The 15,467-nt window shown below is 34.5% G+C and overlaps 1 protein-coding gene across 3 annotated transcripts in view; it reads right to left on the bottom strand.

Moving 5' to 3' along the window:
* LRCH1 (leucine rich repeats and calponin homology domain containing 1) overlaps positions 1-15,467 on the bottom strand; it is a 115,264-nt gene that overhangs the window by 37,212 nt on the left and 62,585 nt on the right. For 2 of the 3 annotated variants that reach the window (XM_059493529.1, XM_059493528.1), the window contains exons 6-13: positions 14,502-14,629; positions 12,588-12,672; positions 8,178-8,283; positions 6,939-7,051; positions 5,367-5,434; positions 4,221-4,307; positions 1,332-1,368; positions 514-627 (exon numbers count right to left, since the gene is read on the bottom strand). In XM_059493529.1, the coding sequence (XP_059349512.1) occupies positions 514-627; positions 1,332-1,368; positions 4,221-4,307; positions 5,367-5,434; positions 6,939-7,051; positions 8,178-8,283; positions 12,588-12,672; positions 14,502-14,629 (738 nt within the window). The remainder of the gene's footprint in view (positions 1-513; positions 628-1,331; positions 1,369-4,220; positions 4,308-5,366; positions 5,435-6,938; positions 7,052-8,177; positions 8,284-12,587; positions 12,673-14,501; positions 14,630-15,467) is intronic. The other variant, XR_009420508.1, reaches the window with a different exon arrangement.

The following is a 15,467-nucleotide window of genomic DNA, read 5'->3' on the forward strand; positions in this document are numbered from 1 at the left end:
TTCTCACAATCTCCTTATTTAAGGTTTTTTTTGTAGCTCTACATTTCTGGATCATTACAATGTACAAATCTTCAAATATTTTTGAAACTTTAAAAACTATCATCTCAACCTATATACAGTCTGTTTGCAATATTAAATACAATAAAAAAACCTGCTGTCAACATAAACTTAGAAACTTATATAACTACAAAAGAGTATTTGGGGTAAGGGGAGAAAAGGAGTCAGGTACTCCATTTTCTTGAAGATCAAACTTTGTGACGACATTTTTTCCAGGGGAATGCAACCCCTGCAACTACTATGCTTTTGTTGGATATATTTGTTATATAAGTTTTTTCCAAAGGGATAGGTCTTAATCAACTTTCCATTTACAGTCAAACTTTGAGATTCATACTAAGGCAAAAAAAGCTCAATCCCCACACTGGGCCTAAACCCATTATCCCCACATACAATTGACAGAATGCAATGATCCATTCCAAATGTTTCCACATTTATTGCATCTGGACATTTCCATACCTGGCTCAATGACCATTTTTCACCCTGTTCACAAGGTCTTGCTTCAGGCTTTGCTTTCTCCATAATCAAGTCCCTCCTCCTCTGGAATTCCAGTTCCTCTTCAGCATTTTCTCTCTGTAAGACAAGTAACTCTTCTGTCTGTACTACTGGAAATAGATTTTTTTTCCTTTTGGCATAGCATTACCTTGAAGTATTTAATGCAAATAGTGTGATGAAAAGCAGACAGAAAAGCAAGTACATACTATGTAAGAGCAGTTCCAGCACTAACAGGTGGATAATGTAAATCTAAACCAGCTACTTGATAAAAAACATCATTTCACCAGATAGGATACAGAACAAATAATAAGCAACATATATCACACTGTAAAACTCAAACCCCTTACTATAACTATACTCTCTGCAACTATAGTGACAGTAGTCTGGAAAACCACTAATTTTTATTTTACAAATTATTTTGGGGTTATTCTTAATGAATATACTACTGTTTTCCTACACCAAAAGGAGGAGATTTGGTGGGAGGGGGGGATCTAATGGTAGCTGAAGATGAATAGCTGAACTGACATACAGGGAGACAGGGTGGGGAAACTAAAATGAAAAAGTAACAGATAAACACAGAAAACCTTCACATATAGAAACACACACACACAGACAAAAATAAACAAACCCCACAACAATTCCATAAATTAGCTTTGCCCTTCAGCCTACTTACTTTATACCTTCCCTACTTGGCAGATTACCAATTGAAATTGAAATTGTGGGCTCATTTTCTGTCTTTCCCCCCCCAGAATATTTTGTAATTATACACTCATTTAACATACCTGACCAAGAGAAGACATGTCCATCTGCATTTGACCACTATGTATAAAGACAAAGGCAAATATGTAATTCATTGTGTAGCAACTTGAACATGATGCATCTAACACTTACTTTTTTTTTAAAGAAGGTATATAAACACACTTTACTGTAGACTCATGAAATTCTAAAACTGTTGCTGGTTCTATAGGATACAGATTCACAGCACTGATCTCTGAAATACCCATGCTTAATCTGCAAAGTTTGAAATAAAATCATTGTACTGGACTATAACTTTGGCAACCATTATGTTTAATATTTAATTACAAAGAAATATATACATGAAATACTTTTATAGATATCATTTTAACCTGTTCAGTGTCATCTCTTAAGAGCTTTTGGAAATGCCTCCTGATGCTTCAGTTCAGTCTGAAGCATCATTCATGGTTTCACTTGCAAAGTACCACCCTGAGCAATGGTTTGTATCAAAACAAAAGGACCTGTTTATTACCAAAACCCATGTTGTTATCTAGAAACCTGCAGATTTCTGTATCTAATCTCTAGCATTCAGAATTCAAATGAAAGCCACAGCCCTGCCCAGATATTTCCACTTAATTTACAGTGGCTGAAAACAAAGCAGTGAAACAGAAAATGAGAGAAAGCAGGAAATATAGGAAGGCAAATATAGAAATCCAATGCAAACATCAAAAATACTGAAAAAGGTTGAATTCGAAGTCTCTTCCCAGAAACAAAATGCTGTCTATGTGTAATAGGGTGTGCAGATTTTAAATTCTGCAGAACACTGGAAACAGTGTCCTGCAGAACAGTAACTGGACAAGCATTTAACAAGTTTAATAATCACATCCACTAGCAAAAACAGCTTGAAAGAATTCCAGTCAGTGTACATTAAGCACACCAGAATCACCAACTGCTCCAGCCCCTACAGTGTTTTCTCCTAAAGGGCCTTCAGTGTGAGATAAGGATGGTCCTGCATAGAGTTAGTTATTTCAACCAGGTTACCTTGACTAGGCCACCAGAGTTATATGGATGCACAAAGGAAACTGGAAAAACTTACAGTTGCTGACACACTCTAGATTTAAGTTAAAAGCAAATACAAGTTTTGTGCATCTTAAAAATATGGAGCAACAATAGCATTTACATTCCTTTCTGGACATAAAACTTCTTGAGTATGAGAAAAATACGAAATGCCATAAAATAAAATAATTATTTTTAAAAAATTATGAGGAACCCATGGCTCAGAGGACTGAAAGTCTATGGCATCATTTGACAAGTATTGGGTACTCAAAGGTATCTTGCTGCTTAGGACTGGATGCTAATACACAGGAGGTGTACATTCAAAAGCTTATAAGGCATTCAGAAAATTAAATATAAACGCTCATATTTTAAGGTTAGAAAAAGAAAGTGCAGCCACAAACCCCCCAACATGCTGTAAAAACAACAGTAGAGAAATACAGACATACATGACATGATTAGTCACCTCTAAAAGTAATTTTTGAAATTTACTATACTATTACTAAGGAAAGTATATCTGTGTGTAAACAAAAACCAGTTTTTCTGTATTTTATTGACCTTCTTAATTTAACAGAAGTACTAAATATGTAGGAAATATTAAGGCAATGTCTGAAAACAAAAAAAACCCAAAATGACTAAATTTATCAGGCTATCAACTGAAATATTTCTGCTGGTGTTTTTTCCAAAACAAACGCTTTCCTGCTTTAACTACAAGACTCTTCTGAGAAAGTAATAAGCCTCATATGAGATGCAGAAAAAATGGTACTAGGAAGCTAAAGAAATTTCCTAATTGTTTATTTCCTAATTTTATATTTTATTTAGCAAAAATATTTTTGATTCAAGTATTTAGTGTATGATTCAAACACTCAAGTATTCTTTACATGATGCAAAATAAACCAGTTAATTGTCTCTTTAGAAATACTATCAGGAATCAACTTCTGTCCTAAAAGTACAAAAGTCTACTAGGTGAAAAAGCAGTTCAAAACAGGCATTTAAAGTAAAGAACAGTGTAGTCACAAAAGCAAGTAGCTATCAAGGGAGGAAAGAGAACCAAGCATACTTAAGGCTGAAGCGACAAGGAGGTTTTCCAATCTTCAGATAAATGAAGCTGCAAACCAGCTACTTCATAGAAGTAAGAATTAAAATTAGTTTTGAAATGAACTTAATTTCTGAAGGTGATTACACTAAGAAAAGCAATAGCAAGCATCCAGACAGACAGAACTACAGGCACCAGTATTGTCATACTTCTCCAGTAGGGCAATCATTTGCTTTCTTCTAAACGCTTATTCTTTTGTTTAGCCACAGTTCCAGAGCCATTCTACGTGACTTTGGCCACTTAAAATGGGCATCTAAATTATAAAAGCTTGTCTTTTGTAGTCAGGGGAAACATAAATAACTTTCTTTGCCTCTTCCTCCTTTGGATTTCAGAAAACAAAAGAAACTCCACCACTAATTCAGGCACCTCCTTTAGGTGCTTCATTGAATTGGCATGAAGATGGGCCAGAAGCTCTTCTCATTCCAACAATATATACCAAGCATGAGTAAGAGGAAAATTTATAGTCCCTACAAGAAATGTGACAATCCTAGACAAAACTTCAGATAATCACAGTAGTGTGCATGAGATGAATGGTTAAGGGGTGTCCTCACCTCTGGTTTCTTTGGTCTCTTCTTAATTTACTGGGAATCTTGTCTAGATACTCGAGAGAGAATTTGAGTTTCCTTCTTAACTACCTTGCACACACTGGTATGCTAACAAAGCACTTGCTAACTCTAGAGAGCTTTCAGTTGTCAGTTAAAAGAGAATTCTAATGTAATTCATAAAAAAAATAAAATATATTACATTATATTATTATACTACTATATATCAGCTACTGTAAGCATACCTGTTGGAATCCTGTAATAAATCTACAGCTTCTCTTAGTTGTTCTATCATTGCTATATCAATAGTTTGTTCTTCTGATAAATTTATTCTATAACAGAAAACAAAAACATTCAAAAAAAGGTACAACAGCAATTATCAAGGGTAGTCTGAATTTCAGTGTGAGATGTCTACCTTCCAGCTGGCATGCAAATACTACAGGGAGAAAAACAGCCTCTCTGCACACTGGGATGTACTGAACTTAAGGAAAGAGCTCCTTCTGAAAAAAACTTTTCAACACTTTGTCCTTAACAAAGCCTCCCAGCCTAATACATACATAAATAAATGCGACGAAGCTAAAACTTTTAGCACTGAATTAAACAGAATGACTTCTTAAAGTTGAGCATTTATTTACCATTTAGCATTTATTTATGAGTGCTCTTAAAGGCACTCATCCCATGTATTGTTTCAGCACAAATAGTAAATACAATTAGTTTTTATAAGGGCCAGCTTGCTTTCTTTTGCTTTTCAACATTTATAGTTCTTTTTGGGGATTAGAAATATAACCTCCCATTAGTTCTGCCAATAAGGCTCTTTCAGAAGATATTCATTCTTTCCTCCCTTCAGGTTTGGGTCTTTTTTTAATACTATGTAGGACTACACTGTTCTGATGAGTGACAACTTCACAGTACAGTCATGTTGAATTTCCTTTCCTTATGTACTTAGCAACTGATGCTCATTTGTACTACTCTGGAATTAATATCTATAAACTAATGATTGCTTCAAGGTTAAAATTATGACAAGTAAGAAGAAGAATAAGATATGTTTTCTAATTAAATTGATTTTTGAAATGTACATTAAATTTAGATCTTGCAAGTTTTGATTATCTTTTTTCAGCAATGCCTTTAATAAACAAAATAAGTACATAATTAAAAAAGACTGCGTTCTACATAGATAAAAAGTTATTGGGGAATACAAATTAATTAGCTGTAATATAACATCCACTCTATTTAGCAATAAAATGTAAAATACTGAGCACACACAAAATGCAAGGTTGTTATTGCCTTGCCTCCAAATCTGCAGAATTATTAATCAGCAAAGTCATAACAGTCCTGGTCAAACTAATTAAAAGACATAGCTAATTATTAATAGATACATAAAAAATACTCACATTTCGTCTGCTTGCCATTGCGTGTCCTCTTCTATTCTCAGTAATTCATCACACTCCGCTGCTCTGCTCTGTAAGCAGACAAAAGTGATAATGAGACCTGAACTTTGCAATTAAGTAGGCAGATAAATTTGCTTTCCGACTCAGTACTGACCTAATTTATGTAGCATTTTAGGCTGGCTGGTTGAAGCAATCCAACACTTCTGCTCTATTCCTTACTCTACCCCCTTCTAAGATACTGATTACAAGATCTTCTATTCAGAAGATTTTATTGAGGTCAACAGCCCTTACTCTCTCTTAACTGTGAAAAGAAAGTCGAGCAGCATAACAATTCTTTGTTCTATGTCCCAGATTCCATTTGTGACTTTCTGGCACATACAAACAATGCTTCAGTTAAGCACAATCCCAACTCTCCTTCTCCTCGCTCTCCTACTGCAGCCAGATTTGTTTTCAAAGCAAGGAAATTCCAAACATGCAAACAGTGGCAATTACATACTTCATGCATAATTATTAACAGGATTCATATTTTACAGTTTTGACAGCCATGAATAATTTCTTTTTTAAAGAGAACAAATTGGAACAAAAGTTGCATCCTGGAATTCATATCAGTCAGCCAGTTATTTTGGGTTCAATGTAGCCAAATTAGATCTCCCACACCTATAAACATGAAGCGCTACTTATTTGAAAACCTGAATCTTTTTTATGCTTCCACTTGGTATTTAGCAACTCCTTCATCTCAGGCAGGAGCACTGAAGTAGTTCAGCTGCCAGTAAAGACAGAAGCTCTCTGAATGAATATGTATTTGTACTCCTAGAGAAAAAACAGCAGAAAACAGAGGCTCATCCTCCTTTGTGTCATGTGTTTGGCACATCAGTTGCATCATCCTGTACCAATAAATTCTGCCCAATTCTGCTGTATGTGACACTGAAGACTGTACCAGCTTCTCTAACACTCTCCAATGATGGCTCATTTCCCAGTGACAATCCCTAGTAGAATGAATAAAGCCATTCTTTTTCATCTTTCTTCACCTTACAGGAATAAAGACCATGATGTTTTCCTGTAACAAGGGTACGTATCATAAGACAACAAAAATGCAGCACTGATTCTAGAAGGTGATTTGATATAACTTGTCTTTAAGGATCTCTCAAATGCTACTATAATGCTTAAAAAATTGAGAAAATGTATTTTAATACCATAACATTATTTCAAAACTTTAGCCACCACAGCTAGAACAAAGTCATCTCTCATTTCAGCAATGAAACCAACACAATAAATCACTCAATTCAAAATATAAAGCAAATAGCACAGAAAAAACCTGCCATTTTCCTTAAAGCCTTAAACATAGTTAAAGGATAACTCTCACATATCCTAAAAAGAGTTCTGGGTAAATTGTCCTAGATCAATTGTAATAATTTTAAACTTACCTGCCTATTTTTGCTTTCTGTATTTTTAGAACAATTACTATCATCTGCATCTCTTATTCATTAAAATACCTGCTGTTTATCGTTCCTGTTTACTCTGCACTTACCAAAGTAGCAGAAATATTTTCCACACTTAACATTGTGATAAACTTGCCTTAATGTAGCTCATAAATTCAGTAGTAAGAGTATCCTGTTCATCAAACTGGTTTCCTGTTTCTCGTGACTTATCATTGACAAACGTGTGAGCAGATCCTTGATGGAATTCCACTAGGAACAGCAATGAAAAAAAGAAATTAGAAGAATGATTTAAAAATGAAGTTTAAATTCACATTAAACATTTCTAACAGGTTAAGATCCTGTCATTGTAACCAGTGATGCCAATTTCTAAGTTGTAATAAATCCATTTCCTGGGCATATACAGTTGTATATCAGAAGCACCAAAGCAGGCATGAAGGAGCCAGTTTTGAACTACACCAAGTCTGTCTTGCCAGTAGTAATACAACAACACAGCTGGACAGCTGTGCAGTGTTTTAAGAAATTCAGATGTCTTAGGCAGTGACTTGCAATTACTTGCAATTGAATGCAATTTCAGAGTTACCACGCTGTAACAAACCAAACACCCAGCAAAATTAGTTAGAGCCTGTCGCAATCTTTTCCCTAAGCATACTATTTCCAAGGATATGAAGCTATGATTTACCCTCTCCAGTTTGCTAATAAACACTGTAGGATAAAATCCTGTTAACGCTCTTCATATTTTACCAAATTCTGATGAGTTCTCCATGGAACTTCATTAAAGTGGGTAACAATGAGGGTATTCCATCTCATATTCATGTGGTTTCCCTATGCAGCTTGCTGACTTCATCCTGCCATTTATCATAAGTATGTGCAGAACTGGGAGAACAAATGTTTATCTATCAGTATGTAGTGTAATTTAGAAAAACGTAAGTTACTTTAAAAAAATTGGATAAAATTAGATCTCTCACAAAATACAAATAAATTTACTTGTTTCCAGAGGTGATGCTGACTGACTAAAAAAGCTTTATATATACACTAAGTCCAGCTATAGAAATAGACTCCATTATTGCACTTTGCTAAATTACTGAACACTGATATTCGCTGAAGGATAGTACGGCTCAAACCAACTTTAACTTTTTCCCCCCCAGTCAGAATCAGATCTTATTAATTCTTGAGAAAAGGTGCAGCAAGTTTTTTGGAACTGTTGTTGAAAATTACTAGAGAGACTCAGTATAGTAAAGATTTTCTAAGTAACATACGTTTTTTTATTTTTACACAACTGCATATGCATGCTCAAAGCCTTCTGGGTAAGCAGGCAGGCATGGAATCAACAACAAAATTTCCCTGTATTTAACTTCCATGTTTTTTACATTCCAACCTTTTCTTGAGTTAGCATGGTGACCTGAATCATCCTTTATAATATGATCTTCTTCCACAATGTCCGACATTGGAACATTAAAGCTGATAGTATCTTCATCAGATGGCTAGGAAAAAGCAAGAGAAACACTAGTCCAAGCTCAAACCAAGAATGATAAAAATGTACATGTTAACAAGATTGCTCACCAAAGGGCTGCAAATTAAGATGGAACAGGATACTAGAGCATCTAACATGACCACATCCTGCTGTAAGAAGTTATAGTCATGCTGAATATATCCTCACATGAGGTTTGCCAAGTAGAATAATTCACATGTCCTCTTTTCCTGTCTTACTCACGGCACTAGTCCTCTCCTTGCACTGACACCACTGCACTGTGCTACTCTCTGTGCTTCCCTGGGCAGCTGAAAACTACAAGGGCCTCCTTGCAGCCACCAAAATCTGCAGAAACACTGAGCCTTATATCACAGCCCTTTTTTTCCTTTCCTTCCATGACTGTTCTTCCCTGCTTTACCATGCAGCTTCTGAACTGAACGCCTACAGCAAGCAAGATCAACATCAAGGAAGGCACCATCTTTAATTATGTTAACTGACACAGCTGGGAAAAAAAAAAGCACAGACTGTCAAGTACACTAGCTTTTTCTGACTTAAAAGCTCACCCATTTTTTCAGCTCTATTGGCTGGTACACTAAAACACTGACGTGTATCTAACAAACCTATCCTGTCTATGATTTTACAGATAGCAGCTGCACAAGGAAGCACAGACACAATTCTGCTCTAAGTCACTATGGCTCTGTTTCTCTGCAGGGCCAGCAGTGACCTGCTCAAGTGGAACCTGCTCACATCCTCTCCTGAGGTGAGCTAGAGCAAAACCACAGTTTGCAGAAGAGGCCAAGATTTTATTCTTGCTCCTCAGAGACAGAGAACTTACCACCACAAGAGTCTCAGAACTTTGCAAATATATTTTCCAGAAAGTCCATGAGTATTTCTCATTCTTTAAATGCCCTGTGTTTCTGTAACTTGCTACTCTGTGCATACATTTTCCACACATGTATTCTGTAATTATAACCTACATAATACAAACAGCACTCTGCTCCATATCCTTAAAAATACATTTTTAAGGAAATTATATTCCCCATTTTATCAGTTCAGATTGCTGTAACAAAAAAGATCTGTAATGAAACATATAATCAGTTATTTAATTCTCACTAGCTTCTAGTAGAAGTTTGCTGTTCCTGCTACTTTTAGATGTTCATAATCTATGTAGAAAGTATTTTCTCTTACTCCTGAAGCTAAAGTTTGTGATAAAGGATAGAGCAAATCCACCTTGCTCTTAAAACCTCAATCAAAGATACACGTGGTTATTCCTATTTTCCAAGAATACATTGGACCCAAAATACATAAACATGGACAATGATGAATGTTCTTTCTGATGAATAAACTACATGCTATTAACTCTATGAATTCACTGGCTGTACTCTTCAGCTTAAGGAGGAAAAAAGGATGTTCGGGGACTTCATAAAGCTTTTTTAAAAATAAATTTTAAATTTTAAAATTAGTGATATTTTAAAATGAAACTACAACAGAAAATAAATTACACTCCAAGTATTCTAAGCACAAAACTCTTTTAGATCTGAAGCAATGACAATCCAACAAATTTAAAAAGACAGAAATAAGATAGGTACGATATAAATTCATTCAGACAACCAAGGTTACAGCGAAATTCCTTCTCTTTCAGGCTGTATCTCATATGACATTTAAGTACTAAATTTCATTATTCTTGATCAATGTTGATGGTGTGTTAATTTTGAAAACAGTACACTGAAATGCTCCTACACACTTGATTAGAAGTTCTGGATCCAAAACAAGTACAATATTTTTTCTTACCAGCATAACACACACTTTGAGGAAAATATTTTGGAGTGTTGGCATAAAAAAAGGAACTGACCATTCAATTTGGAAACCAGTTCCTTTCAGGACCTACAGAATTCTGCAACTTATTTTCCACCACTATACTATGAAACTGCCACTAAACAATGAAAGAAAAACTATCTAAAGCAGCCTTGGATAATACAAGAGTACCACTCCTTCACAGGTGAAATACTGTATCCAAGTTCCTTCTTCCACAGTTTTATTTTTTATTGAGACAGCAAGAGAAGACAATAGACAAATCAGAATCAAAAATATCTAACATTATTCTAAGACAGAATTGAGATTATGCATTTTGAAAGAGTCTTTACATATATTCCTGCTGGTAGTAATGCATTATTCATACACATAATAAAGCACAGACGCCATTCTAATTTCATTCTAATGAATTTTAACAAAAGGAAAAATAAGGTCAAATGAAGGGAGAAAAATAATCAAAATGCTGTATTTTTCCTAAAAGGTGAGGTAAATGGTAGACTGCCTTAAGGCAGAATTTGGCTTCAAGTTGCAATGATCAATTTTACAGCAACACTACAAGATACCTTCCACTTGAAGTGCCCAGAATGGCTACAGCTGGGAAACTGATGCTGTAGGGACCCTACAAAGTCCAAGAGAGATTTATAAAACAGTTCATTTCATCAAGTATTCCCTCTTCTATGTATTCATCCAAAGTCAATTAGCAAGCTTCCTAAAAACTACATTAGTGTTCAAACAAGTGATTCATTTATGTTATTAAGTTACACATGAAAAGTGACAATGTATTTTCTGTAAAAGAATAGAAACTCAATAACCACTACCCTCAGCACTGAACAGTAGTTTATATTCGTAAAAAACCCTCCAGAATCATGTTTTAATAATTATGACTGATCATTTAATGTTTATCCAAAGTTTGGTATGTAACTTTCTGACTGTAATTAACAACACATGTGAGCCTGTATTTGCATCATGCTAGTATTTTTTGCACGATTCCCATGTGGTATTAAAGGTCACATCAGAAGGAAAGTGCATGGTAAATTTACTAACAAATGCATTTGGGATTACTGATTTCAGCATCTATTTCTCAGGTGGTGATAGAATGAGTAAACTGTTCTTATATTTAAAAGTTTAGTGCTATTAAAAATGTACTGGTTCATTGTTGGTAGACTTAAAAATATTTTTTTGCAGTATTTTAATTGCTATCTTTTGGTTACAGGTAGCATGATCTATTTTCTAAAGGTGATATTTATAGCTAAAGAGGAAATTCTGGGATAAAAGTTTCATTAACAAGCCAACTGAGCTTCAGGAAGAGTAAGACTGGCAAAATGGTTTGTAAATGCCTCTGAACAGAGTGAATACTCTTACAGCTAGAGGAAAACCATTAGAGATTTGGCTAGAATTCATAACAATTCTACTTCATTTCCACCTACCATGAAACTTGCCAAAATACTTGGAAATTCACATGGGGTTTTTTAAAGTACTATTGTATTTAAAAGACCAATCAGTGAGTAAGTGGATTCATGTTCAATTTGCTTTTGAGTAACTATAAATTCAGTATCTAAGCTTGATTCTTCATATATTTGTTCCAAAAGAAACAAAATCCCTTTTCCTCAAAGGAGGAGAAAACCACTAAAGAATCAGTGTAAAATATTTTAAGTAGCAAGAAGGTCACCCTTTTAATGTGAGGCCTTTCCCATTAAGTCAGACCACAAATCCCATTACTGTATATTTCAGAAAGACAATCATCACTGATTTATACTACTAATTATTTACTTATTTATCATTATCTATTCAGTTCAACTCCACACAGGTTTGGTGCCCTATTCAGCTAAAGAATGCCTCAGAAAAAAACCTCTGTGAATCAGTTCTAACAGCTTAGGACAACACTAGTCCCACAAAGCTACCCTTTCTCTTTGCTCAGACAGACAGCAAAGTTCAGGAAAAGATCTGAAGGTTTATTTTCAGCTTTGCCTAACTGACAGAATATTTAAACACATTAAAATCTGCAAAGTTTCTCAAGTTTCTACACTACAACAATGTTTCATAACCACATCACACAATATACTGAAACTGGGCACCATAAATTCCCAACAGGAAAGAGTAATCAGGCAAAGAGAAAAATATGTGAGAAGTCATCAGCTTGTAACCTGTTACCGTGTTTACTTTGTTGAAAACAGTAGACATGAATTCTGGTTTGTTTCTCATTCTCTAGATTATGTAAACTGTCAGAAAACTGTAGAGGATTTGCACTATTGGTAAGTCTGTAACCATTTGGAAGCAAGTATCTCATGCCCACTCCAGATAGGGCACAGACAAAAAAAAATTTAAAAAAATTTAAAACCCCAGAGTCTCCTTTTATCTTTGTTTTAACCATTTCTTAGTGTAAAATTCATGTCAAGGATATGGTTGCAGAGGTCTAAAAATCTTTTCACATTCTTACCAAACTTAAAATACAATCAAAATACGAGTGCTGGGAGAGGAGTTTGACACAAAAGGCAGGTAACTTACCTCTGTTGCTGACAAACGTTTATCACCATTGTCACTACCAACACCTGAATCTGAGTCCTTTTTACTTGGATAGATGTCATCAATGCTAGATGTGGAAAAAAAAAATTAAAACTCAGTAAAAAGCTATCATAGCATTTACATTCAAATTCTGTTCTAATTTCACTTAACTCTGAGCAAATTTCAAACTATCCTTAATGGAAGAAGGTGAAATAGCCTAGTACAGTAAAACACCAAACATTTGATCTGGTGATGGTAAAATAGATCAGACTGAATGGCTAATTAGCCTAAGGATTAATGAAGCAACAGAAATAATCTGCTGCTAAGCTTGTTTTTGTCCATACACTATGCAAAACTGCTTAGTTACTAACTAAGCAGCACAGGACTGAAGCAATTTAGCCATGGGAGAAGAAACCAAAATGGTAAAACTCAAAGTGGATTCAACTGATACAACTGCAATCACTGATCCATTAAAACAGAACTCATATCTCCCTCAGGCTTGAAATAATTATTAACACAGAAGCCTCCTTTTGGTGCCTTAAAATAGACTTTGGAATTTAGGTTTCTGAGAAACTTACTGTAACAACAGCAAAGGCTCACTGTTCTGGTTTCATTACCCAATATGACCTCTACTCATTTTGAAGTGCACTATTAGATGCAGTACTCTCATCACCTAAAGTGTTTTTAAAAAATATATCTTATATCTCTTTATTTGCTATCCTGAAAGCTGTGATACTAAATTCAGATTGACACCCCAAGAAAAGTGCTTTATCAGTCTTCACATGAACAAGACATCTGATTCAATAACTCTAATCTTAAATTACCTCTTGCCAGTAAACACTGAAGATTGTTTTGCAGAAACTGCCTTTGGAAATCTACTCCGTACCATCCCCTTACCCTAACCTACATTCTCCAGTATGAACAAATATCAAACAGGACATGACAATCCTGTCAGTTTTCTCGTATACTAAAAGAACAAAACAGAAAACCAGTAAGTGTTTCCCAAATGGAATACCTACTCCTCATCCTGGATTCTTCTCACTTATCTGATAGAAATTCACACATGGATCTCCAAAGGTACATGGACAAAACCAATTTCATTCAAATCTTATTGAGATGACTGAGAGGGAGATTCTGTAACAGTTCTTGGGTTTCTTTCTCTCAGGATTTTAGCAGTAACATCTCTACTATTATTCATATCAACACTTTGTTTTCATTGAGTATTTCTCTTCAAAGGTATCATACTTTCTCTGATTGGTTATATTACTCTGTCTTTGTTAGCAGAGAAAGACTCAGCTAAAAGCTGATTTCCAACCAGCTATGGAGATTCTCATAGAAAGGAGCTGCTTTGTGTCTGGTTCCTGTCCTTAAACCATGGCACAAGATGCTATTTCCTACAAGTCTGATATGAAACAGAAGATTTTGCCTCATTCTGCTAACAAATCAGCACACTTCATTTAAAAAGCATTCATGCAGCTCACTTTGTTTGACAGATGACTTTGGATGAATTAAAAAAGATTAAAATGTCACAAAAGTGCAAACATACAAACACATATAAATCATAAAATATATCACAAAAATCACAAAACAACACATGAAAATAAAATTTATTTAATGTGTAGATAGATCAAGCCAACACCTGGTGTAACTACCATCTGATTATTTCCAATGTATTCCAGGAGTCCACTAGAAAGAGGTTAGATTTAAACTAAGGTTCACTTTTAAACTCTTAACTAATGTGCTGCTAACTTTAATCAGAATTGACTTTTAATTTTCTGAACTCTTACGGGGATTGCATTAGAATAAAAGTAAATGAAATCTCTGTGCAAAAAGGTACGCTGAATAGCATCTAAAGAAACAAAACTGTGGAACACAAAGATAAATACTATTTTATTGTTCGTAAGACTTCATACATACCTCTCTTCCACAGGTTGTGGCAAATGCTGTGGTTCAATGCCATTAAGATACAGCGAGTCTGCTGTTTTAATCTGACATGCTTGCACAGTCAGATATTTGAATATATGCACCTTACCCTTTGTACAAATCTGTGGAACAAGGAAAAAATTAGGTTTATAACTAGAATTTAAAAAGCAATTTATTCCAAGTGTCACTCCCTGAAATTCAACTAATATTACAAATTTCACTTAAAAGAAAATAGATTTTTTTAAATTACTAAGTACTTCAATTATATACTCAATTATTTGTGTGTACCAGTATAAATACCCTCAGAGACTAAAACAGAAAACAAGAAAATAATGTATTCTTCTTTAAAAAAAATCCAAATGAGCTTCTAACTCAAAAAAAGGACATTAAAATATATGGTATGGCCTATTACTTACTATAAATAGATTAATTATTTTCAGAATTAATGTATCATGACATTTAATTAGCTAGTGTGCTCTTTATATTCTTGGGCACATTGTTTGTAATAGTGTCCAAGCATACTTACGATGCAATTCACCTTCATTTTAGGATTTTCTTTAAGTGCACACCTCTTGCTTTGTATTTTTTAGTTTAAAGGCATAATCCCTATCGATTATGAAAAGCATTTCTCCAATAATAATTGGAATAAAAATTCTTAAGTATTTCAACAACTGTTGAGCCAGAACACTTGTGGCTTTCAGAAATGCAGTTTGAATTTACTGTCCAGTAATTTAACAACAAAATTGTCCTTAAGCAGTAAACACAGAATGCATTAATTTACTTTTATTACTCAGAGTGGCCTACAGTTCCAAAGAGGAGTTTTATTTCTTTGTGCATCAAAATTTATGAACTTACACTTTAAAGTGAAATAAATTTCACATGGATTGTGTTTTAGACTATTTAGGCATATTTTTTAAGTTAAAGTTAGCAAATCACTGTAGAACCTTCTAGAACTGTATT

This window comes from Ammospiza nelsoni, chromosome 2 (assembly GCF_027579445.1).
Source record: "Ammospiza nelsoni isolate bAmmNel1 chromosome 2, bAmmNel1.pri, whole genome shotgun sequence".
NCBI classification, from domain to species: Eukaryota; Metazoa; Chordata; class Aves; order Passeriformes; family Passerellidae; genus Ammospiza; species Ammospiza nelsoni.